We start from the raw sequence: 26,810 nt of genomic DNA on the forward strand, positions 1-26,810 counted from the left end.
ACACCATTATTAGAAAGCATTGCATCAATTTTCATTGTTATGCAGATGATACTCATGAAGCCAGATGACACACATCAATTAGTTAAACTGAGGGAATGCCTTAAAGACATAAAGGCCTGGATGATGTCTACCCCACTCTGCATTTAATCATTAGTTATTATTAATCTCTGTCTCTCTCCCCTCAGCAGATGACTGCCCCTCCCTGAGCCTGCTGCTGCTGGAGGTTTCTTTCCCACTGCTTGCTCACTATTGTAGGGTCTTTACCTTACAATATAAAGCACCTTGAGATGACCATTTGTTGTGATTTTGCATTATATAGATTTAATCTAATTCAATTAACTCCAAGCATATTGGAGACTTATCATGACAGTATTGTCCATGTCATTTGAAGTGGCATTGTGCCTAAATCAGAATTAGGAATAACATTAATTTACTTCCTTTTTTGCTCACAGGGTCCAATTAAAGCTGTCATATTATTCTACCACAGGAGCACTGACTGAAGAAAATATTCCCATTGCCTGATGAATCCTGCTGTGATTCTCTACTTACATGGAAACATAATTGCTACATGTTGATATGTGTGTGAACACAAAGAAATAATGTAAAGAGCTTATTCATTTTCTTGATCATCTTTTAAAAATCATCTATACAAAGAAGTATACTGAAAAATGTAAAAATATTTTGTGAAAAATGTAAGCCCTTCTTATGTCCCATTACCTGCATCTGCACCTGCATCATTAAAGTCATGATCATCAATCACTCGATTCTCAGACCTTTTTCTCAGCTCTGGCCAGTCAACATAGTGACTGTGTTGTTTTGCTGGAACCTCAGGAGCCAATTAAGAGCTACTTAGTGCTGACGTCACTAAGCTGCTTACTGCAGCAGGTGAATGGAGGAAGAAACTGAAGAAGATTTGTTTACACTGGTGTCAGACTAAATGGTAGTGCAGGCAACATCATGAGCACTGTTTTTTTGTAGAAAGTAGATTATATTGACCTGGCCGATTACTAACAATCCGGATTTGGAGTCTGGACTTTGTGGGCTGGCATGGAGTGCAGTGGCAAGGTAACTGCTGCCTGATTAATCTATGATGAATTTAGATTTGTTTGTTGAAAAAAAAACAGGAATACACTGATGAACAGTGGACCTCCTACTTAGGCATTATGTGGCAGCACTTTCTGACAACATGGTGAAATTACCGCTGATATCTAGTCTCTCGTTTTCTCAGTTCCAACAAAATCTGCAGTTTTAATTTATTCATGTACACAAATTAGGGTGCACATCTGCTTTCATTCACTGATGTCCTTGTCTATATTTGGCACCCCGGACACTACACTCAGTATTGTCTCCCAAATCTGGTCTGTTTCTTACAGCTGTGAGCAGCGCTTCCATGTTTTTATTATAGACACAGTTTTAGTCTGCGTGTCTCTTAAAGGAAGAATAAAGTAGCCCCTTTATGAAAATGCACTGTTTTGCAACAAGTAAAATTCAGTTTATGCAAAAAATTACGATGAGCCTTAAACTATAAGTAAATAAGTAGAATTGATGCTGGTGCACTCCCTGATGCATTAATATGTGGATTTTAGAATAGCAGCCTGTTAAGATGGGTCTGAGTTTAAGTATTTAAGTGTATTATGCAGTCTTTGCAGGTGGTGCTGTAAAGAGTAAATATTGGAGACATATCTTAAAATTATTTTTCAGGACTTAATTAAACGTTTCCATTTGGGTGTTATTTTTTTTTCAGTGTCCAATATGAACAAACTACATATTCAAAATGTGTGTTTTAGTGTGTAAAGTACAGCTAGGAGACAATATCTCTAACAAGACAAGTACCTGCGTGAGGGTGTATTCATCAGCATGTCGCAGACAACAACACTGAACACACTTTTAGCTACACAGCTGAGTGTGTTTCCCTTCGTCCCTCCTCTCTCAATCAAGTCTAATCCGTTTGTCTCATCATTAAGCTCACAAGTAGATTTGATGCAGATTTTTGGTGATTACAAATTATGTTGGGAGCTGTGTTGGGCACTGAAGCAGAAGTACTGACAGACTGTAAAATACCAAGGCCCAGGGCCGCAGCGTTTACTGCAGGTCTGTTGTGATGTTTTACAGATTAATGACATAAAGTGCACACAGAAAAACTCAAATGAAGGCTGCTGTTGTTTTAACAAAGCTTACTGCCAAGGCAAAACCACACCGGCACTCATATTAACCACCCATATTATATTAAAAATGCTCTACTAATTTTAATTGATGCTTCCTGAATCATATCTGTAGAAATACAGTCACGAATCAGAATGAACAGACACATCAGACTGCTGAGAGTTTTGCCTGATTCTGGCTTCTCTGACTCTTCAGGGAAAATCAAATCTAAACAATTGATTTTATTTATATAAATCAAGAAGCATAATGTGAAAAGGTGACAGTGCTCTACACATTATAGGAAAGGCAAGATTAAGAAGATATGCCTGTTGAAATTTGTACTGTATATGTTCATGTAATTGATTGTATAGCTCAGGCAGCACTCCTGATAGGGATTAGGCTCTAATATTGTTACAGGCTTAGCTATAATAGTAGTTAAGAAGCTACAGCATGGCAAATAACAGAATAGCAAGCACACAAATACATACTCACTATAAAAGATGAAATGAGAAATGATTTAATTACCCCCAGAGCTGGAAAACTACTATAGGAGACAATTAAATAGAAAATATAAAACAGTGAAGACCTCAGTAAATCTAATATCATACAGTCCACACACAGTAAGTGGACTGGTACAGTCCTGGCCAAAAGTTTTGAGACTGACACGTATTGATTTTCACAAAGTTTGCTACTTCAGTTTTTCTGATGACAATTTGCATAAATTTCAGACTGTTATGAGGTGATCAGATGAATTGTAAACAACTGTGAACAGTCTTTGTTATGAAAATGAACGAAAACCCAGTTACACTTCAGTTCAGCCCTGCCACAAAAGTAACTGCTCACATCATTTTGAGTGATAACACAGGTGAGTGTTGACGGGGGCGAGGCTAGAGGCCACAGTCACGGTGACTGAGTTCCAATAGCAGATCGGATGCTTTAAAATGGTGAATGGACTCGTTCTTATAGAGCGCTTTTCTGCTCTAGCTGAGCACTCAGAGCACTTCATACAACACATCTGCATTTACACACACACTGTTCTTTATTTCAAAGTGCTTTCTATCTAACACTCACACACATTCATACTCTGACGGTTGCATCAGAGAGCAACTTGGCTTTCAGTGTCTTGCCCAAGGATACTTTGACAAGGAGACCGAGCGGGCAGGAATCAAACCACCAACCTTCCGATTAGTAGATGACCCACTCTACCTTCTGATCCACAGCTGCCCCAAAAAGAGGGTGGTTCTTCTTCTGTTAACCATGGTTACCTGCAAGGAAACACATGCAGTCATCATTGCTTTGCATTAAAAAGGCTTCACAGGTATGGGTATTGCTGCTAGTAAGATTATACCTAAATCAACCATATATTGAATCATCAAGAACTTCAAGCAGAGATTCAGTTGTTGTGAAGAAGGCTTAAGGGTGCCCAAGAAAGTCCAGGAAGCGCCAAGACCATCTCCTAAAGGGGATTGAGTTGCGGGATTGGGGCACCAACAGTACAGAGCTTGCTAAGGAATGGCAGCAGGCAGGTGTGAATGCATCTGGACGCACAATGAGGCGAAGACTTTTGGAGGATGGTTTGGTGTCAAGAAGGGCAGCAAAGAAGCCGCTCCTGTCAGGAAAAACATAAAGGACAGATTGATATTCTGCAAAAAGGGATAAAGCCATTTTCTCTGATTAAGCCCCTGTCCAATCGTTTGGGGTATCTGGAAAAATGATTGTCCAGAGAAGAAAAGGTGAGTCCTACCATCAGTCCTATGTCATGCCAACAGTAAAACATCCTGAGACCATTCATGTGTGGGGCTGCTTCTCATCCAATGGAGTGGACTTACTCACAATTTTGCCTAAGAACACAACCATGAAACAGAATAGCACCAAAACATCCTCTGAGAGCAACTTCTCCCAACTATCCAAGAACAGTTTAATGAAGAGCGATGCTTTTTCCAGCATGATGGAGCATTGTTCCATAAAGCAAAAATGATAACTAAGTAGCTTGGGGAACAAAACATTGAAAACTCCCCAGACCTTAATCCCACTGAGAACTTGTGATCAAGCCTCAAGAGTTGGATTGACAAACAAATCTTGATATGGTTTTGATATGACAGCATGCCAGGGCGAATTCATGGCGGCACTCAAATAGGCAACAGCTTCTTGAGCTCTCAAGAATGGTTTAATAATAGTTGTTTTATGTTAGTAAATACATCAAGCCAGCCTTCACTCAGATGTTACAGTCTGTATCTCCTCTCTCCAAAACAAACACCCCGAGGCTCTGTACATGATTGGTAATTACATCGAGCTGTCAGACATGATGCCAGGGTTCCACTAGCATGTCACCATCGCAACCAGACGGGACAATGCTTTGGATTATGTTTACACAAACATGCGTGGAGCATACAGAGCTGTCCCACCCCCTAACCTTGGACTTTCAGACCCCTTCTGGAGGACAATCATACCAACACAAAGGACAGTCACTGACACTACCTCTGTGCTCCAGGGCTGTTTTGCATGCATTGAGTGTTTCATCTTCAGAGAAGCTGCAACAAAAGGGAGTGAAGTGAACCTGGAGGAATATGCATCAGCTGTCACCAGCTACATCAGTAGGTGTGTCAATGATGTAACTTTCACCAGGACATTCACCGTTCACCCCAACCAGAAGCCCTGGATGTGTGCAGACCTTAGACACCTTCTGAGAGCACGGGATTCTGCATTCAGGTCAGCTGCTGGAGCCGTGTTAAGAACTGCAAGGAGAACTCTAGATGCTGGTATCAAGAGAGCCAAAGCTGCATATGCCCTAAAGATCCAGGGTCACCTCAACAACAATGACCCTTGGAGGATGTGAGTGGGTATTAGGAGCATCACATACAACAGTAGGAAAGATGCTGTATGTACAGGGATCCATCTCTACCTGATGCTGAGGCTTCTAACAAATCTCCCACCATCCGACTCACCAGATGAGCAGTGTCCCAGACTAACAACTGAGAAGGTCAGGTGGTCACTCCAGAGGGTCAGTATCTGCATGGCTACCGGACTGGACAACATCCCCTGCTGCGTCCTGAAGGACTGTGCACACCAGCTCTCTGAGGTACTGACCAACATCTTTAGAATTTCACTCTCGCAGGCAAAAGTCCCATCGTGTTTCAAAATGGCAACTATCATCCCTAATTCTAAGACCTCAGCTGTGTCATCACTGAATGACTATAGGCCAGTAGCACTCACACCCATAGTCATGAAGTGTTTTGAGCAGCTGGTCATGAAACAGATTAAACCAGCAATCTCTCCCAGCACTGACCCCCACCAGTATACATACAGGTCCACTGCGGATGCTATCTCAGAGGTAGTCCATTTGGCTCTCACTCACCTGGAGAGCAGGGACTCCTATGTTAGGCTACTCTTCCTGGACTTTAGCTCTGCCTTTAACAAAATCATTCCACAGACACTTGTTCATAAGCTGGACACGCTCAAGTCAAGTCAAGTCAAGTCAAGTCAAGTCAAGTCAAGTCAAGTCAAGTCAAGTCAAGTCATCACCTCTTCCCCCATCACCCTCAACACTGGCTCCCCTCAGGGATGTCCTCAGTGCTCTGCTGTACACGCTGCTTACTTATGACTGCTCATTAACATCCCGAGCACCCACATCATTAAATTTGCAGATGAACCAGCAGTGGTTGGACTCATCTCAAACAACAACGAGACGGAGTAAAGATTGGAGGTTGGACACTTGGAGACCTGGTGCAGTGCAATGTTTGTTGCTGTTTGTCTTCTCTCGGATGGGAGTTCTGGAACACAATCCTGTTGTATGTCTGACATATGATGACAAATAAAGCTATTCTGATTCTGACTGAAACAATGCTTCTCACTATACTTCAGCATACCACAGAAACATTTGACAAAAAGATTTAAAAACAGTGAAGCAGCAAACTTTGTGAAAGCCAATAGTTGTATCATTCTCAAAACATTTGGCCATGACTGTATTTACATATCACTTTTCTACTCATTTTGAGCACTCAAAGCAGTCTCTAGTATAAGTGGCGTTCACCCAATCACACGGTGCTTTTATCCATACCCAAACACTTTTATCTAACACGCACACACCAGGATCAGCTTGGGTTTCAGTATCGTTGCAAACTCATGGACAGGAAAAGCTGGGGATTGAACCACAACCCTTCCAATTGGCAGACAACCCACTCTAGCACCTGAGCCACATCCATCATCTTCTACTCACCAATTCAGGGTCTATTGCAGCAAAACAGCAATAACAAATTCCCTTAGCAAGTAATATAAACACATTCCCAGTACTAACAGCTCAATATTTGGCCACAAAAACATATTATGGCCCAAGATTACAGCACATATAAATCACAGCTAGTGCAGTTCCTCCATGTTTCTTCTTATGGATCATAATAACATCTCTGTCTAACCAAAAAGTCCTTAAACCGGGTATGGTCACACTGTGATCCAGGAAGTGTGAGTGTGTCAATGTCTCACTCTAATACTGCAACCCTCCATGAAACACTTCCAATTCCAGTCACAGTGTGCCCTCTGAAACTTGATCAGCTCACCAAGCTCTTCCATTTTATTATGCAAACAGGTTGCTGGAGGAATTCCAACACTGAAATATCATCATTTCCTATGCAGCTAATCCAGCATTACAATCCTTACTGTGGGTAGTACAACTGTCAGTGCAATCAGCTGATGAAGATTTTCTGTTGCCAAGAGAGTAATGTAATGAAAAACCAGTAGCAGACTGATGAAACTTGACTTTACTTGATTTAGTTGCAGTACGAAGTAGCTGTGGCTCAGGAGGTTGTCTACTAATTAGAAAGTCAGTGGTTTGATCCCTGCTCGTCTTGGGCAAGATACTGACCCCCAAGTTTCCCCCTGTGTGACTGCCTGTGTGAATCTTAGACAAAGCATTCAAAGGCACAGCTTGAAAGAGCTGTGAGAATGGACCAGTCGAGGTTTACAGAAGTGAGTGCTCAGCCAGAGTAGAAAAGTGCTTTATCAGTACCAGTCCATTTACCAAAACAAAACGTAACCATTTCACCTTTGCATAAATCAAAATGAGCAATCAACTTTCTCAGGTGACAAAGTACTTAGAATAAAAAAATAAGAATGTGAGTTACTTCAACAGGCTGCTACACACACACACACACAAGCACGCACGCACGCACGCACGCACGCACACACACACACACACACACACACACAGTTTTGGAAGGCTTCTAACATTTTACAAACTGGATCTGTTCTCTTCTAACAGTAATCATCAGTGTTCTGTTTCTCTGTTCTAAACATAGGTGACACCCCAGCTGATGATGGCTGTAGGGACAGCTGTGATTGGTTCTCTTCAGTTTGGTTACAACACTGGCGTCATCAATGCTCCTCAGAATGTAAGTGTGAATGAGAAAAAAAGCAACAAAATGCATATTTTAAGAAATGTGTGGGTACAAATGGAATTAGAATAGTGATAGTTAATTACCTTGTCCACAGATGGGTGAAGAGGTTATGTTTTCAGTTTAAATTTTAGTGGTGAAATGACGTGGGCTTTATAGATAATTAGGAAATTTTCTGGGGAAAACCTGGTCTTGTTAGCAGAGATGGTTTTCATCCCACTTTAGATGGAGCAGCTCTCATTTCTCAAAATCTGGCCAAATATATTAAACCCTCTAAAACCTGACCACCCAGGGTTGAGACCAGGAAGCACAGCTGCAGTCTTACACGCCTCTCTGCAGCTTCTCTGCTCCTGCCATCCCCCCAAAACCCCATCCCCACAGAGTTGGTGCCTGCTCCCAGACCACCAAAAAACAAAGCTAAAATCAGGAAAAAAAAAAAGATAAAAAAAAATGCACAATAACAATATAGTATCCTCATCTACAATACCAGTTGAATGTGGATTATTAAACATTAGGTCTCTCTCTTCCAAGTCCCTGTTACTAAATAATTTAATAATTGATCAACATATTGATTTATTCTGCCTTACAGAAACCTGGTTACAGCAGGATGAATATGTTAGTTTAAATGAATCAACACCCCCGAGTCACAGTAACTGTCAGAATGCTCGAAGCACAGGTCGAGGAGGAGGAGTAGCTGCAATCTTCAATTCCAGCTTATTAATTAATCAAAGACACAGACAAAGTTTTCATTCTTTTGAAAGCCTGACTCTTAGTCTTGTCCATCCTAACTGGGAAAATCAAAAACCTGTTTTATTTGTTATTATCTATCATCCAGCTGGTCCTTACTCAGAGTTTCTGTCTGATTTCTCAGACTTTTTATCTGATTTAGTGCTCAGTTCAGATAAAATAATTATAGTGGGTGATTTTAACATCCATGTAGATGCTGAGAATGACAGCCTCAACACTGCATTTAATCTATTGTTAGATTCAATGGGCTTCCTTCAAAATGTAAAGGAGCCCACCCACCACTTTAATCATACTCTGGATCTTGTCCTGACATATGGCATAGAAACTGAAGACTTAACAGTATTCCCTGAAAGCCCCCTCCTGTCTGATCATTTCTTAGTAACATTTACATTTACTTTAATGGATTACACAGCAGTGGGGAATACGTTTTATTACAGTAGAAGTCTTTGTGAAAGTGCTGTAACTAAGTTTAAGGATCTAATTCCTTCATTATTATGCTCTTCAGTGCCAACACAGTACAGAGCAGCTACCTAAACTCTGCTCCCAGTGAGGTCGATTATCTCGTCAATAGTTTTACATCCTCACTGCGTACGACTTTGGATACTGTGGCTCCTCTGAAAAGGAAAGCTTCAAATCAGAAGTGCCTGACTCCGTGGTATAATTCACAAACGCACAGCTTAAAGCAGATAACCCGAAAGCTGGAGAGGGAATGGCGTCTCACTAAATTAGAAGATGCTCATTTAGCCTGGAAAAAGAGTTTGTTGCTCTATAAAAAAGCCCTCCGTAAAGCTAGGACATCTTACTATTCATCATTAATTGAAGAAAATAAGAACAACCCCAGGTTTGTTTTCAGCACTGTAGCCAGGCTGACAAAGAGTCAGAGCTCTGTAGAGCCGAGTATTCCTTTCACTTTAACTAGTAGTGACTTCATGGATTTCTTTATAAGTAAAATTTTAGACATTAGAGAAAAAATTATTCATAACATCTCAAATATTGATCTTCATGTTCGGCTGCTTTCAGCACTGCTGGTATTTGTTTAGACTCTTTGGCTCTAGTTGATCTTTCAGAGTTAACTTCAATAGTTACTTCCTCCAAACCAGCAACATGTTTATTAGATCCCATTCCTACTAGACTGTTCAAAGAAGTCTTTCCAATTATTGATGCTTCTATCTTAAAAATGATCAATCTATCTTTAATAATGGGCTATGCAACACAGCCCTTTAACATGGCAGTAATTTAATCATTACTTTAAAAACCATCACCCAGTTGTCTTAGCTAATTATAGGCCAATAGGTACTGCACTGCATTGGTTTGAATCATATTTATCTAATAGAGTCCAATTTGTTCATATAAATGGGGAGTCTTCTTCACACACTAAGGTTAATTATGGAGTTCCACAGGGTTCTGTGCTAGGACCAATTTTACTTACATTATACATGCTTCCCTTAGGCAGTATTATTAGAAAGCATTGCATCAATTTTCATTGTTATGCAGATGATACTCAGCTTTACCTATCAATGAAGCCAGATGACACACATCACTTAGTTAAATTGCAGGAATGTCTTAAAGACAGAAAGGCCTAGATGACCTCTAATTTCCTGCTTCTAAATTCAGATCAAACTAAACAAATATGTAGGACCACTTTTTTGCATTTGTGCAATATTTCTAAAATTAGAAACATCCTTTCTCAGAGTGATGCTGAAAAGCTAATTCATGCATTTATTACTTCTAGGCTGGACTATTGTAATTCATTATTATCAGGCTGTCCTAAAAGCTCCCTGAAAAGCCTTCAGCTGATCCAAAATGCTGCAGCTAGAGTACTGACAGGGACTAGAAAGAGAGAGCAGATTTCTCCCATATTGGCTTCTCTTCATTGGCTCCCTGTTAAATCTAGAATAGAATTTAAAATCCTTCTCCTCACCTACAAGGTCTTGAATAATCAGGCCCCATCTTATCTTAGCATAAATATACCATAATTTCATGTGAATATGATGTATAATGTTCACCATTTTAGTTTGACTAGTTAGAAAGGTATCAAAGAATCAGAAGAATGATGGTACACCTGACCTGTTGGTGAAAGGTCTGTATGGAAAGTTCAAGTTAAAGGACCACTGAAGTCAGAAGGATTCACCATCTGGAAGCCTGAAAATACTACCTCTAAATATTAAATGACAGTGCAACCTCTCCAATATTTGCTGTCATAGTTTACCCTTAGCACAAAATACCACATAAGTAATGGTTCCTGAGGAAAGGTCTGGATTAAAGTGGTACAGACTGACCATGACCAGTGGCATTACGTAAGAGCTATTTTACAAAACCTGAAACTAATAATCTGTTTTTATGTAAATTACAGTCAGAGTCTACTGTATGCTGTTTTATGTTTTAGGTCATTGAGAGCTTCTACAATGAGACATGGAGCAGCAGGTTTTCAGAACCCATCCCTCAGACCACTCTAACAGCTCTGTGGTCACTTTCTGTGGCCATCTTCTCTGTGGGAGGAATGTTGGGCTCCTTTTCTGTCGGTCTCTTTGTTAACCGCTTTGGCAGGTATGACCCTCTTCATCACTAACAATTTTTTAAATAATATTTTCTGATAAATGACCGTTGATGGTAAATTATGCTTTCTAAAGGAGAAACTCCATGCTCATGGCCAATGTGCTTGCATTCATTTCCGCCATATTTATGGGCTTCTCCAAGCTGGCTGCTTCCTTTGAGATGCTCACTATCGGACGTTTAATTGTGGGTGTCTATTCTGGCCTGTCCACTGGTTTTGTGCCCATGTACGTTGAGGAAATCTCACCCACATCCCTTCGGGGAGCATTAGGAACTCTGCACCAGCTTGGTGTAGTGATCGGCATTCTCATGGCACAGGTGAGATCCTTAAATCTTTAACCAGGAATATCCCTTAGGTTCCCATCTTGAGTAGCAATAGATTAAAAAGATTACAGTGTATAGTTAGTTCCATAAGTTCTTGGACAATGATAATTTTTTGGTAATTTTGCCTCTGTACACCACCAAAAGAGATTTTAAATCAAACGTAGGAAAGACTTTCCTTAAGTCACTAGTGTTTAGGGACTTTCTAGTGTTTACTCCATCTTTTAAAAAATGTAGTAGACTTGATTTGGCCACTCCAAAGGTTTTTGCTATCTTTATGATATGTTTCATTTTTAGGAGCACTACATAATACAGCCCATGACTTAGGGTGAAGTTCCCCCAGATTTCAATGTATTTTATCTGAAATTAGGGTGTACTCTTATTTACCTTCAAATACGTACTGGTAGAATAAGGGGGGTAACAATTCAAGTTTTTACAGGAAACAAGAAATAAACTGTGCTGTAGGTAATTTTAGGTAGTCCATAACTTCAGGTATTGTACAAGAAAGGAGACTGTTGGGGTGAACCCAAATGCAAGACTTGGGAGGCAGAGCGTGAACTCAAAAACGTGCAGCTTTATTTCTGGTTACTTACTCAAAAGGAAGATAAACAAAGGAAGGCTTTTATGAGGCGATGCACTTTTATATGCTTTCTCTTATGCATTTTACTTTTTCAAATTATTTTTGAAGCCCTTATCCCGATAAGACTACACAAAAAAGTCTTGAGTGACCCCTAATTTCTTTGGGGCTCTGTTTGGGGTTTCATCTCAGTCAGTGATGTTGGGGATGGCAAATGGACTGGTTCTTGTATAGCGCTTTTCTACTCTACTTGAGTACTTGAAGCACTTCATTCAGCATGTCTCATCCAATCACACATTCATATAAGAACTTTCTACCTCTAAGCACTTTTTATCTAATATTCACACACAATCACACACCAATGAACACAATGAAGAGCAACTCAGGGTTCAGTATCTTGCCCAAGGATACTTTGCCATGCAGACTGGAGCAGCCAGGGATTAAACCACCAACCTTCTGATTAGTGGATGACCTGCTCTACCTCCTGAGCCACAGTCACTCCAAACTGGAAAGCATCTGATTGGCAAGGGCTTAATTTTTCAGCATGACACAGTTAATGCAATAAAAATGAACCTGGATAGAATGGACTGGCTTCCCCAGAACCCAGACCTCAATATGATTGAAGCAGTGTGGGATCATCTTGATGGAGAATGGAACAAAAGGTAGCCAACATCCAAACAATAAGCTTTGGAATGTCCTTCAAGAAGCCTGGGGAACTATTCCTGAAGACCACTTAACGAAACTGCAAGAATGCTGCCTCAGAGAGTTCAGGCTGTGTTCAAGAGCAAAGACGGTCCAAATATTGGCTTTCAAGCACAATGGAATGATACAGACCCAGTTTTTGCCTTTTATGCTGTATTTTCACTTATGTTTGCACATGTTTCAATAAATCCCCACACCTATTTTCCTAGCAAAATATGAAGTAGTGAGTGGTGATTAATTGTCACCATGAGTCTGCTGCACAGTACCCTAGGTGTACAAACACTTGGGTCTATAAAATCTGTGTTTCAATCACATCTTGATAATCTAATCTAAAATACACAGTGGTGGCCCACAGAGGTGTCACTGTCCAAAAATATCAGTATCAAACAATAGGAACTGCCCTCTTAACCGTTTCATGCAGAGCGGTCAGCTATTCAGAAGCTGTTCTCATGTATATGCATGTGTTTTGTCGTTCTAGTTACATATCAGTTGATGCTTGTGCATCATCAAATACGCTGCTACCTACTGGCCAGTCATGGGAAGTTATTTTTGTTATTTTATTTGTTATTTAAATGTAATTATCAGGAACAGGACTAGTCAAAGCTAGCAGTAGATCAGTTGATCTGAGGATGCAATATAATTTTCTGCTATTGGTTTGTTAAATACATATTTCTCATGCCTAAAGAGGAATAAATAAAATAAAATAAAAATGTAATATAAGTCATAACATGAGGTCAACTGTTTACTGAGAGACAGAAGTTTATTTCCTTCTTCTCTGTTTTCTTAATTCTAATCTGTTCTAGATATTATTATTTCCCACTGAAAAACTATTAGATAGAGACCTTTTTGGGGGTGTTTCACATACGCTTCCTGATAATAAACCTTCCTTTTTTGCTGTTAGTGTAGCCTTAGCCACTGTGATCATTGTTTGCTTGTGCTGATGACTTGGTCACTTTGTGTAGGATGTGTAGAACTTTTATACAACCACAAACTCAAGTAAATGGTAAATGGACAAGTTCTTACATAGCTCTTTTGTACTTTGTGCACTCAAAGCACTTTATACAACATGCCTCATTCACTCGCATTCATGCAAGCACTTCCTTCTACAGCTAAGTCCTTCCTATTTAACATTCACACACATTCATACTCCAATGGTTGCATCGGGGGGACTTTGGAGTTCACTGTCTTGCCCAAAGATACTTTGGCATGCAGACTGGAGCAGCCAGGAATTAAACCACCAACCTTCCAATGGGTAGATGACCCTCTCTACCGTCTGAGCCATGGCCACCCCTAAACAATGACATCAGTTGTTATTTCACGAAGTTCCTTATTTTGGTGAAATTGTAGGTAGTGCTCACGAGGATCAACATCTTCCTGTCACAGGCCATTGTCCCAGCATTACCACAGCTGTCAAAAAGCAAGCCTCTGCAGCCTTTAACAGCTACAGGACACTTGCTGTCACTCCTAACATCATGAAGTGTGTTGAAAAACTGGTCCTGCACCACATTAAAACCACCCTTCCCCCACCCTTTGATTGCCATCAGTTTGCCTACAGGGCTAGACCATCTACTGAAGACGTTATCACATATCGATTCACAACAAACTGAGACAACTGGACCGTGTGAGGATTCATTAACTTTAGCTCTGCTTTTTAAAGCACATTTTGGTTGGCAAACGTTTGCACTTGAGCTTTCTCCCAACCATCACGTTGATCAAGGACTTTTTGACAAACTGCAACACGTCAAACTTGGTCCCCACACATCCTCATTGAGTACACTGAAAACTTGAGTTCATCAAGGTAGTGTGCTGATGTCACTTCTTTGCACACTGTACATGTGTCCACTCATATACTATTATTATTAAATTTGCAGATGACACAAGTGTTGTTGGGCTAATTTCAAGCAAAGATGAGTCAGCACAGAGAGCTGAGATTCAGTGATTATCAGTGTGGTGTTCAGTCAGCAGCCTGGCTTTCAACTCCACTAAGACCAAAGAGCTGACACTAAGCTACAGAAAAAGCCCACTGCCTCACAATAACTGATGATCAAATGCAGAGTGGGCTATAAACAGAGTGGAAAGAGGTGAATGAGAAGAAACACTCCGGGAGCCTAGGCCTACTGCAGTGTAACTAAGGGAGGGTTCAGGCTCATTTCTTTCTATCTTACTGAAGCTGAGCCTGTCCTAACATACTGCACATCAGTGTGGTATAGAGGCTGCCCTGCTGCACATAATAAGCTGCTGCAGCAGTGGGGTTTCTGGGTGGCCGGCTCACACACTGGTCACCATTTATTTGAATCGTTACCCTCGGACAGATAACAGATCAGCTGAAACACGCAGCTGTACATTCAGAGACTCTTTCTCTCCAAAGGCCATCTGTGTCCTGAATACACTGATAAATGAATGCACTAATAATTGACTCATTCAAACACCATATTGGAATCGCATTCCTAATTTTGCTGTTTGCTTTGCTCACAATGAAAATAAAGCTATTCTATTCTATTCCTCCAGAAAACACTGTAAGAGTGTCTCAAATAGCATGTGGCTGTGGCATCACTAATTAGCAGGAAATATAACATTATGCGTTGTTACTGCCTTGTTACAGACCTTCCTAAAAGTGACAGTTTAATGTGAACAGAGGAAAAAGCTTTAAAGGACTCACTCCACAACAATCATGTTATCAGAAACACTCTCTGGGCTACATAAAGCTATTTAATTGGAAAAAGTGCTTTTATGTTGTTGCTATTGCTTATAAAGCAACACTGTAACATGTGATGATCCTCGACTTTTTTGGTGTTTATTTCACACGATTTAATACTGTCAGTCAGGCAGAAGCATACAATGATCACTGCATTTGGAAAAGCACACCTAAAACAATAACTGTTAATATTTTTTATGTACGTTAGTGAAAAAGTGGAAGGACCACAGAATCTTACTCCTTCACACGTTCATCTTCAGAAGAAGAAGAGGAGTGCTTTTTAGTGTTTTGTGCAGTATAATTAGAAAGAAACGGGACAGCAGCAGTGATGCAGGTAATGAGAGAGTACAGTGTATACACAGCCTTCGAACAGTAAGAGTTGTGGCAGCGGGGGGCTCAGAATGCAAAGGGAGACAGCACTTTGTTTTTGTTTTGTTTTGTTCTTTGGTAATTAAAAGTCAATAACTACATTGATCTGTAATAGCTGCTACAGCACAGTGATGTCTATGCCGTTAAATCTTTGTGTAAACAGTCAAACCTTACCTGCCTTTCTGACATGTTTTAAGTTCACATCAGGCCATGTTGCTGATAATTTTTTTAACATTGTATGCCAATCAGTATAAATATTTGTTGTTATATTTTCATTATCTAGAATAAATATCTCAAAATTATTTTTTTCCACCTACCAGTTCTTTCTTCATTATGGTTTGAGCAATCCCATCATAACTCAGACTGTTAATAATTTTAATGGCAATTTTATTTTAAGGCATTCACATTGGACAGGTGAAACCCCTGTCAGACCTTCCCCCACCCAATCATATGACCTACTGAGATCACCTGAAGTCTGTGAGTGGGGGCTGAAGCACCTGGGAAGGGATCTTAAGACAGCACTGTATGTGTCTGACAGCTGGTGTGGTAATCCACCTCCTCTGTTCAGTGATGGTTGTTCACAGTGGACATAGATGCTTCTTTTACTCCTCTTTCAAGCCATCTGTCTTCCTCGTCCAAAATGTGAACATTGGCATCCTCAGAGAGTGACCTTTGACCTTTAGGTGCAGATGTACAGCTGAGTCTTGTCCTGCCGAGGTGGCTCTTCTATGTTGTGTGTTGTGAAGAGGCTGTTTGGTTTCTCCAGTGTAGAGGTCTGAGCACTCCTCACTGCACAGCAGACACTATGCTGCTTAGCTTGTAATTGGGAGTTTTGTCCTCAAGATGAACCAGTTTCTGTCTTAGAGGGTGGCTGGGTCTGACGTTGTGCACATAAGGGATAACAGTGTTGCTCTGTTTGTTGCACATGTTTTGAGGGCTTTCTTTATGTGTGTGTTCCTTTTGTTTCCCTTCTGTCTTAGAGGGAACACTTTCTGCCCGGTGTTGCAGGGTTCTGATCACCCCAAGTTTGTGTTCCAGAGGGTGGTGGGAGTCAAAGAGTAGGTACTGGTCTGTGTGTGTGGGCTTCCAGTAAATTTCAGTGTTAAGGCTTCCATCTTCCTCAATGAGCACTGCACAGTCCAGGAACAGTAACCTATTGTTCCTGGTGTCCTCCTGGTAAACCTTGTGTGTTCATCCACTGAGTTCATGTGGCGAGTGAAGGCTTCTACTTCTTTTGTTTTAATTTTGACCCAGGTACCATCCACTTATCTAAACCAGTGGCTAGGTGTCATCCCTTTGAAAGAACCAAGAGCTTTACTTCCACTTCCTAGGTTGGCTACAATGGGTGAGCCCATGGTGCAGCCATGCTTTTGTCTGTAGAAACCCTCATTGTTGTAGCAAGGCAGAGGTTTAACAGTGTGCAAATCTGAGCGGAGGTAAAGGAGCTGTCCTGCTGACTAGATTAGAGAGTATAGACCCATTTACTGTCTGTAAACAGTGATGACGTAGGTAGCGATGTGCGCATTTTGGAAACGGAAGTATGGCGGAGTTCAATAGCGTTTCAATCTACAAGAAGGGATTATCAACGAAAGATCGTGAAAACTACCTGCAAATATTTATTTTGACCACCGGCAACTGACTCCGATCCCTGTGGTTTGTTAGCAAGTGGCCCAGCAGATATATACGTGTATTTGGTGGAGAAACCCAGCGTATACACCAGAGAGAAGTTGCAGCGCATAGAAGTCACTGGATGCTTACAGTTATGTTGTTTGCTGCCGTGTACCGAACATCCAGTCACACTGTGAGACTCGCTCAACCATTCATATGTGAGTCTGCGCAGGCTTTTGACTGGCACTGCATTTTGTAATCTATAGTGCGATTAAATATTAATTTAAAAATCAGGACTCTGAGTCCAGCGATGCCTCACCTGTAAACAGCCACACTACAGTTTAAAAGCCAAACAGCCTACCAGCTAATGCTGTTTACTTTAGATACCTGACATTTACCTGATGTAAAATGGGCGCTTCAAACGTGAGCATTTCTGATCGTGTCCTCAGTACAATTTTTTATCAATACATTTGATGGCATGTAACCACAGACGCCTCCATTTTCTCTTAAACAGCCGTGATCGCGTGGGATTCGGTACTACTTCAGTCCAGTTTTGGTAGAGTAGAAATTCTGACAGCCAAACACACAACAGCAGACATTTTGATGCTGATATCACTTTTAAATCACGTTTAAACGCTGCGCAGTCTCGTTCTTATTGATTTGAATGGAGCAGCAGTTCACTTCCGTTGCCAAAATGCGCACGCAGCCTTTGATGACGTTGGCTGTAAATGGGTCTATAGCAGTCTTGCCTCAGTTGTAGGTTTAAAAGTGAAAGTGAAACCATATCAAAGGACACTTTCATCCGGATTCAGAGTAAGTCTGCAGACCTTGTTGGTGAAGTCATTCAGTTTTCAATGCGATGAGCTGTGTTACCCACAAGTGGAGCTACGTTGCTGGCGAGGTGCTTGGATACACTGTAGGTGGCTGAGTCTGAGTGGGACTTAGGAAATCAATATATACACATAGCATCCCCAGGATGATGGTGGTATAATGAAGGGCAGTCATTGGACAGCTGGATAGTGTAATGGCAACACTACCATCACTGCCATACAATAACTGGAACAATAGGTCAGGGGTTTGAATCCCGGCTTACCTCAAAACATGATGAAGAGATGTGTAACTGAAGCCATGCCAGCTCGGACATCACTGAGAGGGCTCAGGTCTGCGTCAGGTGCTGAGGAACCAGGACATACTGATGAAGTGGGCGAGACCACAGCACAAGTAGACAAGGGATAAGAATAGGGAACCATTGGAACCCCAGCTGTAGTACTATCTGCAAAGTGCCTCATAAGAACATTATTAGACTTTTTAGTCCACTGTACTCTACCTGTCTGACTGATAAAATGCTGTTACTTTAACAGACTGATGAAGCCAGTGTTGTATGTAACCCAGATCTGAAAAGGGCCTATACATATAAGCAGTGTATTGTATGTATTGTTTAGATTTTTGGGATTGAATCCATCATGGGGAATGCATCCCTGTGGCCCCTCCTGTTGGGTTTTACTCTGCTACCAGCTGTGCTGCAATGTGTCCTGCTGCCCCTGTGTCCTGAGAGCCCCCGATACCTCCTCATCAACTGCAACGAGGAGAGCAAAGCCCGCAGCGGTGAGATAAACACACTGTCACAGAATGTGTACCAAGAAAGAACCAAATGCAGACAACCAGGAACACTCAGAGATCACCACAGTAAAAAGCAGCAGGGAGGCAGGTACAGCGAGCCGGAAATCAATAGAAGTGAATACCTGCCACAAAATTTCTTACTTTTCTCACATGTCCTGACTCCCAATATTTAAAACTCAAATTACTATTCATCATAATAAATACATAAGAATTCACAGACGCATACACACCCATGCTGAGACATTCAAATATGGAACAGACTCATAATAAACAGCACCTGTAACCTGAAGTGATACAAATAAATCAGCTTTTGAGCACACGTATCCAGCCAATAACATCTAAGACACTGTAGGGCAGCTGAACCTTTTCAAAATAACATGAATATAACTTCTGCCTTCCAGTCCTAATCAAACTGCGGGGCACTGACGAGGTGAGTGAGGAAATGGAGGAGATGAAGGAAGAGAGCCAGCAGATGATGAAGGAGAAGAAAGTGACCATCCCTGAGCTATTCCGCTCCCCCATGTACCGCCAGCCCATCTTTGTAGCCATCATGTTGCAGCTGTCACAGCAACTGTCTGGTATCAATGCTGTAAGTCAAATGAGCAAAGGAGAACCACTGCATCCTTTTCCACTTAAGGCCTTAAGTAAGGGTATAATATAGAGGACAACCTCTTTCATATCTGTCCAGCAGTGGCCACAATGGTTACATAAGACCTGAATGATGACTCCAACCTTCCTTTTCTCTCAAAGACTCTTGAAAGAGTAGTTGTAAAACAGCTAACTGATCATCTGCAGAGGAACGGTTTATTTGAAGAGTTTCAGTCAGGTTTCAGAATTCATCACAGTACAGAAACAGCATTAGTGAAGGTTACCAATGATCTTCTCATGAGCAGGATCAATTTTATTTACATTATACATGCTTCCCTTAGGCAGTATTAGTAGAAAGCATAGCATACATTTTCAGTGCACGTGATACCCAGTCAAGAATTATGATTTTATACTAATTCATAGATATTTATGATGTCTAAGGTGTAGACATGAAACCCACACACATAAAGATATAAATTGCATGCAAAGTAACTGTGCCCTGTATATGTTGTCTTCTGTAGGTGTTTTACTACTCAACTATGATCTTTGAGCGAGCAGGTGTGTCCCAGCCTGTCTATGCAACTATTGGCACAGGAGTGGTCAATACTGCATTCACTGTTGTTTCTGTAAGTTGCAAAAGAACAAGTTGAAACAAAAAATAGGCTCCGGATGGATGGATGGATGGATGGATGGATGGATGGATGGATGGCTAGACAGACAGCAGATAGACAGATAGATAGACAGATAGACAGATAGACAGATAGACAGACAGACAGACGGACGGACGGACGGACGGACGGACGGACGGACGGACGGACGGACGGACGGACAGACAGACAGACAGACAGACAGACAGACAGACAGACAGACAGACAGACAGACACAGACAGACAGACAGACAGACAGACAGATAGATAGATAGATAGATAGATAGATAGATAGATAGATAGATAGATAGATAGATAGATAGATAGATAGATAGATAGATAGATAGATAGATAGATAGAATATGAAAATGATGGAATGCCAACCGACTCAGTGAAAGAGGTTATATGCGATGCATGTGGGAACTATGGATGACCAATATGGATGGAATGAGCCAACCGTGGTAGAAGAGAGCAGCGTAACTGGACTTGATGATATCAAGTCTACTGAGCTGAGGATGAAAGTTGTGGCCAGACTCAAGCTAGCTACACAACCAAGGGCACAACTCCCCAGATCACTGACAAAGTGTCATCAGAGGCAATGCTAGCAGACACGAACACAGCTCTACTCACCATCCTCACTACCAGTATCACTGAAACCAGTGAGCTCAGTTATGCCACTGCCATCCTAGAAATACTTGGGTATAAGATAAATAATGCATGTAGAGGAAGACCCACCATGGAGAAGACAGCTGGAGGCCAGAATCAGGGAAGATTTTAGTCGGCTGACAGAGGTATCATGAGAAATATGTCCTGGATAAATAAAATGTACAACAAGATGTCCATACTCATCTGGACCGGCTACGATAAGGCAGAACAATCCTGATCATGAAGAATCCCCACAAGGGTACAACACCATCGAACTACTGGCCAATTCCCTGCCTCTCCACAGTATGGGAGCATCATAGCAACCAAGCTGAGTAGGCATAAGTCAACACATGACTGCAGCTCAGCAGGTCATTGAGAATAACATCAGAGGGTCAAAGCACCAGCTACTGGTTCACACATTCCATATAGTCACACTTTCATTCCATATATTCACCCTTTCATTCCATATATCTGAGTCTCATTCCATATATTCCAAGGTTTTCATTTATATTTTCCTAAATGGCCAAAACATAGACAGATACGTTCATCTGGCCCACTCTGTGACTACTGGTGTCATTTTATAACATCTGTTTCTCTTGTAGTTGTTTGTGGTGGAGCGTATGGGCAGGAGACCCCTTCACCTCATTGGTTTGATGGGGATGGCAGTCTCAGCAGTGTTTCTAACTGTTGCCATGGCATTGTTGGTAAGTGTCTGCGATCAGCAGTTTATTTAAAGCCTTCAAATAAAAGGACTTTTTTCTGTCTGAGCCAGAGGGCATTTTAAAATGATCAACAGTTGAAATACAGATCAATGCAGGGTGCAATTTGAAGGGCAAATATAAAAATGTAAACATTAATGTTTGATTGGATCTTTTGTGGTTTAAGAGGAAAACGTGAGACTAGTTCACATATGAATTCATTTTTAAAACATTACAATATTCTTCTAAATGTTCTGATTATGTGTTTAAGTTCTGGGCTTGTTTGCTGAAGTTCAATGGCAACAATACCAAGTCATAAATACCCTAACAGGCTTCAGAACATATAGGGTCACTCTGGTTCTGGTTCTGGTTCCTGAATTATTTTTGAACTGTTTTTCTTGTCTTTTTAATAAAGTCTTTTTAATAAATCACACCCTGGACAGTTGGACCAACATCTCAGTGGAGATGAGCAGTTTAGACAGCTGCAAGCCAGCCAGCAGTGGCAGAATGAGCTAACTGCACACTGTAGACTAGGAGAGTGAAAGGCAGCGAGCACAAGGTTGCAGTGGCACAGGGAAGTTAGAGCATAGTTGGCTCTTGGCCACAGACTGAACGAACTGGCAGGAAATAAAGAGTTAAATATGAATATGGAGCAGTGTCTGATCACAGGTGTGCCTATGAGCAAGCAGCAGATATGAAGTGAGCACGAATCCCAGTGAGACAGAGGGGGGAGCACACACGCAGGAAACACACAGAGGGAGACACACAACTTAGACGAGAGGTGTGAAACTAATTTAAGTTCATGGGCCACAGTCCAGTTTGCTCTCTATGAGTCAGAGCAGGAAATGGGGGCCCATGGGCCGGTTTTGGCCCGTGGGCCATCTGTTTAACACCTCTATGACACTGATAGCTTCTGTGGTGTGCTTTGCTCCTAAGGACCAGCTCAAGTGGATGTCTTACATCAGCATTGTGGCCATCTTCAGTTTTGTAGCCTTTTTTGAAGTTGGCCCTGGCCCCATCCCATGGTTCATCGTGGCTGAACTCTTCAGCCAGGGGCCCCGTCCTGCTGCCATTGCAGTTGCTGGTTTTTCCAACTGGTCCGCCAACTTCCTAGTGGGGATGAGCTTCCAGTACATTGAGGTAAGCTTTCTTTTAAAACTTGTTTCTCTTTGTTCAGGGAGCCCCTGTTTCAGCTCACAGTCAGAGTGCTTTTACTGCTGGTTTTAGAGAACATGTGACTCACTCATATTTGGCTACAGGTATTAACAGACAATCACTGCAACTCACAGGATGCATTCTGGGAGTTGGGAAAATCCAGGATTAAAACTCCATTTTTGTAGGTAGGGCCATCTGACAAGTTTTAGACTGAATCTTCAGTTTTAATTTGGTCACAATCCCCTTCAAAGCAGTCATCGTGCACACAATACACCATTTCACCAGTTCACAGAAACCACTGCCCCAAGGTGCTCTGTATTGTAAAGTGAACGCCTTACAATATAAACAGGGACTTAACCAGTGGGCCCTCCCACTTCCACACTGCAGATCAGGTCAGTAATCTTTACTCAAAAAATTTCATTTAAGCACCGAACTGTTGCTGCTTTACATAAACGGCACCGTTTAGCTTGTTGTCTGCAACAACGACAGAAATGAACCTTTCCCTTTGATGCAGCAACTCTGTGGGCCCTACGTCTTCATCATCTTCACCATCCTGCTGCTCGGCTTCTTCGTCTTCACCTACTTCAAGGTTCCAGAAACCAAGGGCTGCACCTTTGATGAGATTGCAGCGGGTTTCCGCCAGTCAGCTGGTCAGGGATCTGACAAGTACTCTGCCCCAGAGGAATTCAACACCCTGAGGGGGGATGAGCCTGATCTTTGAAAGTCTGTAGGCGTGGGGAACACTAATTTCCATGTTTTAAATATTTTATCAACTAATGTTAGAGCCAGTAATCCGTACTGTCAGCGGTTTTGTTTTCACACAGACTGTAATATTTAGATGGTCGATCAGTGACCTGACCAAGGATGTGTTACTGTGGGCTTGATTTCCAGCACCTGTCACACATCCCAGTAGGCTTTTAACATGAAGCGAGTGTTGTGTAGCAACAGGAGAAGCAGGGTTGGTTTATATTATAAGTAGATGGGTATGTTGTATAATTTTATACAATCTTTTCCTTATTTATTAAAGGAAATAGAATTTTAAACCTTCAGAACATTAAAATTTTTTTCATTTTCTTTCAGTTTTGAAGTTAAAGGTACAAATATTAAATGTCTCTCTGGCCACATCAATAAAGGTGTTTCATGTTTCCATAGGTGACGGAAAGTCTTGGTTGTGTGCTTTTTTAAAAATGTATATATACTTATATTTTTGTTTCATAATTACAATAATTTGTTAGAAGTACAAATGTGTTTCCAAGGGTGTCATACAGAAAAAAACTTTAAAGCAAAGTTTAAATATTGATCTTTTTGTCTCGCTGAGTGGATAAATGTGAATAAACGATGACAAAGAGGAAACATAACTGATGTAGAGGCTGATCATCATATCTGTGTGAACATGAATGTATCAGGAAGAACTGCATGATGGGTTGGTGAACTCACTTGAATCCCAGTTAACAGAAGTTTTCTAGCTTCTAGAAGTGTTAGTTACCTGCTGACACGCCCCCTCTGTACAGTGCTCTGAAAAATTTCACTTCAGTTCATTTCAAGTGACTTCAGTTTACCTGAAAATCTTTCTAAAACTGTAGAAGACGTTTGTTTTCTTAGCACTGAGAAATGTATTCTAACCTCAACTATGATCTCTGGTGCCTAAAAGTCACCAAAACCAAGTAACCAGTGAAAGTAACCACACAGTGACTGAAAACAAGAGGTCGTGGGAACAGAAGACAAACACCTATTTTCTATATAAAAACTTATGATTTATGCCACCACCATGTGCTCCATCTCCTCACACAGACTTGTTTAGTTCATACTCTCATTTAGGAAGATGCTAAAGAACGATCTGCATGACAAAGAAGAAAACCTGTTAAAGGAGTCCTCAAAATGTGACACAGTGGGAGGAAAATGTGTTGTTGGAGCCAAAAGGGTGTCTTTTTAAAATGCATAATGTAAGAAAAAAATCCAAACTCAGTGGCAATGAGTTTCTGAATACACCAATCAGGCATAACGTTATGACCCCTAGAGGGGAGCAGACAACTGCTCATCTGTTCATGTTAGTGGTGGGTTATATTAGTGAACATCCTGTCCTCAAAATTGATGTTAGAAGCAGGAAAAAGGGCAGCGTGAGGATCTGAGCGAGTCTGACGAGGGCCAGACTGCGATGGCTAAACGACTGGGTCAGAGCATCTCTGAACTGCAGCCCCTGTGGGGTGTTCCTGGTCTGCAGTGGTCAGTATCTATTAAAGGTGGTCCAAGGAAAGGACAGCGGTGAACCAGCGACAGGGTCGTGGGCGGCGCCAAAGAAGGAGAGAAGGCTGGTCGGTGTGGTCCGGTCAACAGACGAGCTGTGTGGCTCAAAGTGCTGAAAAGTTATGCTGGTTCTGATAGAAAGGTGTCAGAATACAGCGAGCATCAGTTTTTGTGTATGAGGCTGCATGGCCACAGAGCAGTCAGGGTTCATGAGCCCCAGAACTGCACCACGGAGCATTGGAAGAAGGTGGTCTGACGAATTGGGTTTCTTTTACATCACGTGGATAGTCGGGTGTGTGTGCGTCACTTACCTGGGGAACACCTGGCACCAGGATGCACTGTGGGAAGAACACAAGCCACCAGAGGCACTGTGATACTTTGGGGTCTGCTGGGAAGCCTTGGGTCCTGCCATCCATGTGGATGTTACTTTGACACGTACCACTACCTCAGCACTGCTGCAGACCCTTTCATGGGAACAGTATTCCCTGATGGCTAACCAAAAGGATTGAGCGAAACCTCTTTCATCATCATTACGGATTAAGAGTCACGGTGTTTTTGTAAAGCTACACGACAGCCAGAACTTTCTCCTGATGTGCTTGTTTCAGCGCGCTGAGGCGACTGTTGTTGTGATAGTTTCATCTTATTTAACCAAACTTCGGCTGAAAGGATGAACAAACCTTTACTCAGAGAAGCTTCATACAGTCAAACATCGTAGAAGCCAATTATGAACAGCAAGGCAGCATCACAGGTTGTTATATGAGTAAATCATAATGAATTGTAACAGTTAAGTTTTAATACCCTCAGCATACCTAAGCAACACAGTATTTATAGCCGTACTTCCAAAAGCTGTTTATTAGTTATCAGTTATTTATCAGTTTCTGCTAAAAGATTATTGCTCTCATCTCTCCCTAGAAGCACCATATCATTTTTATTCTCAAAGCAGAACTCAGTAAAATGCGAACAGAAAGATGTCTTTGGTACAACATCATAATAAAGTTTGTTTTGATCAGCCATAAACCATACTTCCTCTAATTTCATTATTCACTAATCAACACCTTATGCTCACTGTCACCACCTCGTGGGAAGGTGAGAAAACCACCCAGTCGTGTTTATGGTTATGATGGTGGGAAAATAACTCCCACAGCTGGAGCAGCCAAACTGCTCCAGCTGTGTAAGCGCTTTGAGTGCTCATATCTAAGTAGAAAAGCGCTATTAAGAACTAATCCACTTACATTTACTGTATCCACGCATGGGTGAAGGAGGGTTCACTGTTTGATCTGTTTGCAAAGGAAATCTTAGAGAATCAGTTTGGTGTCAGTGCTGTTTTCACCACAGCACTCACCAGCAGCACCCCCCCCCCAACCCCCACCAACAAACACAACAAAACAAAAAAAAAACAAAAAAAAAAACAACAAAAAAAAAAAAAAAACAAAAAAAAAAAAAAGAAAGAAAAAAAAAATAAACAAAAAAACCCCAAAAAAAGAAGTCCCCCCCCCCCCAGCCAGCCCCACCCCCCCCCCCCCCCCCCCCCCCCCCCCCACACACACACACACACATTCACAGTCCTATGGTGTCAAATCCATGAAGCACCTGCCATTAAGTCATCTGTGAAACTGTGAAATTAATAAGTCACAATTTTTAACAGAACAACCTGATAACAGCTTCATACACTCAGATTTTAGTTGTGTGACTGTTGGCCATGAACACAATCTCCACTTATACAAGTGCATTACTGGATAAAGATCACATCACTGGGCCTGTCACATCTTTAATAAGGTCTCATTTATGAAAGCTTGCATAATTATCCATTTCAGGTGCTCCTGACCTTTAAAGCCCCTGAGCCTGGTTCTGTTTTCTGGATTTTTACAAATTTGATTTTATCAAATATTTCAGAGTTTCTGCCAATCATGTTTGCATCATTTACAGGAGTCATGCAATATTTACATTGTACAGTATCAATATATCCCCTGGGGGGCCAAACACAGAGGACAGCAGTCACATGATGGGACCTGCAGCTTGGTTATGGGCCTGCTCACACAGGTGACACTTGGTGAAATCAGTGATTCAAGAGGTAAAGTCCCTGGACTCATCCTTTAACTGTTCACTCAGTTA

The 26,810-nt window shown here is 41.5% G+C and overlaps 1 protein-coding gene across 2 annotated transcripts; it reads left to right on the top strand.

The window, feature by feature from the left end:
* Positions 1 to 1,047: 1,047 nt before the first annotated feature.
* Positions 1,048 to 23,616, top strand: slc2a1a (solute carrier family 2 member 1a). Of its 2 annotated transcripts, XM_030733154.1 has the most exons (10): positions 1,048 to 1,065; positions 7,434 to 7,526; positions 10,663 to 10,823; positions 10,907 to 11,147; positions 18,544 to 18,706; positions 19,123 to 19,310; positions 19,831 to 19,935; positions 21,204 to 21,305; positions 22,236 to 22,439; positions 22,969 to 23,616. In XM_030733154.1, the coding sequence occupies exons 1-10, from the start codon at positions 1,048 to 1,050 to the stop codon at positions 23,173 to 23,175; spliced, it is 1,482 nt and encodes a 493-aa protein (XP_030589014.1). In that variant the 3' UTR covers positions 23,176 to 23,616. The 2 variants fall into 2 exon arrangements, with proteins under 2 accessions (XP_030589014.1, XP_030589015.1); XM_030733155.1 differs by lacking the exons at positions 1,048 to 1,065; positions 7,434 to 7,526 and having other exon boundaries at positions 10,682 to 10,823; positions 10,974 to 11,147.
* Positions 23,617 to 26,810: the final 3,194 nt, after the last annotated feature.

This window comes from Archocentrus centrarchus, chromosome 7 (assembly GCF_007364275.1).
Source record: "Archocentrus centrarchus isolate MPI-CPG fArcCen1 chromosome 7, fArcCen1, whole genome shotgun sequence".
Lineage (NCBI taxonomy): Eukaryota > Metazoa > Chordata > Actinopteri > Cichliformes > Cichlidae > Archocentrus > Archocentrus centrarchus.

Bases quoted from the DNA above. Each gene is read 5' to 3' on its own strand.
- slc2a1a (XM_030733154.1), top strand. The intron at 7,527-10,662 runs GTAAGTGTGAAT...TTTATGTTTTAG, and splicing joins TCATCAATGCTCCTCAGAAT to GTCATTGAGAGCTTCTACAA. The intron at 11,148-18,543 runs GTGAGATCCTTA...TGTATTGTTTAG, and splicing joins TCGGCATTCTCATGGCACAG to ATTTTTGGGATTGAATCCAT.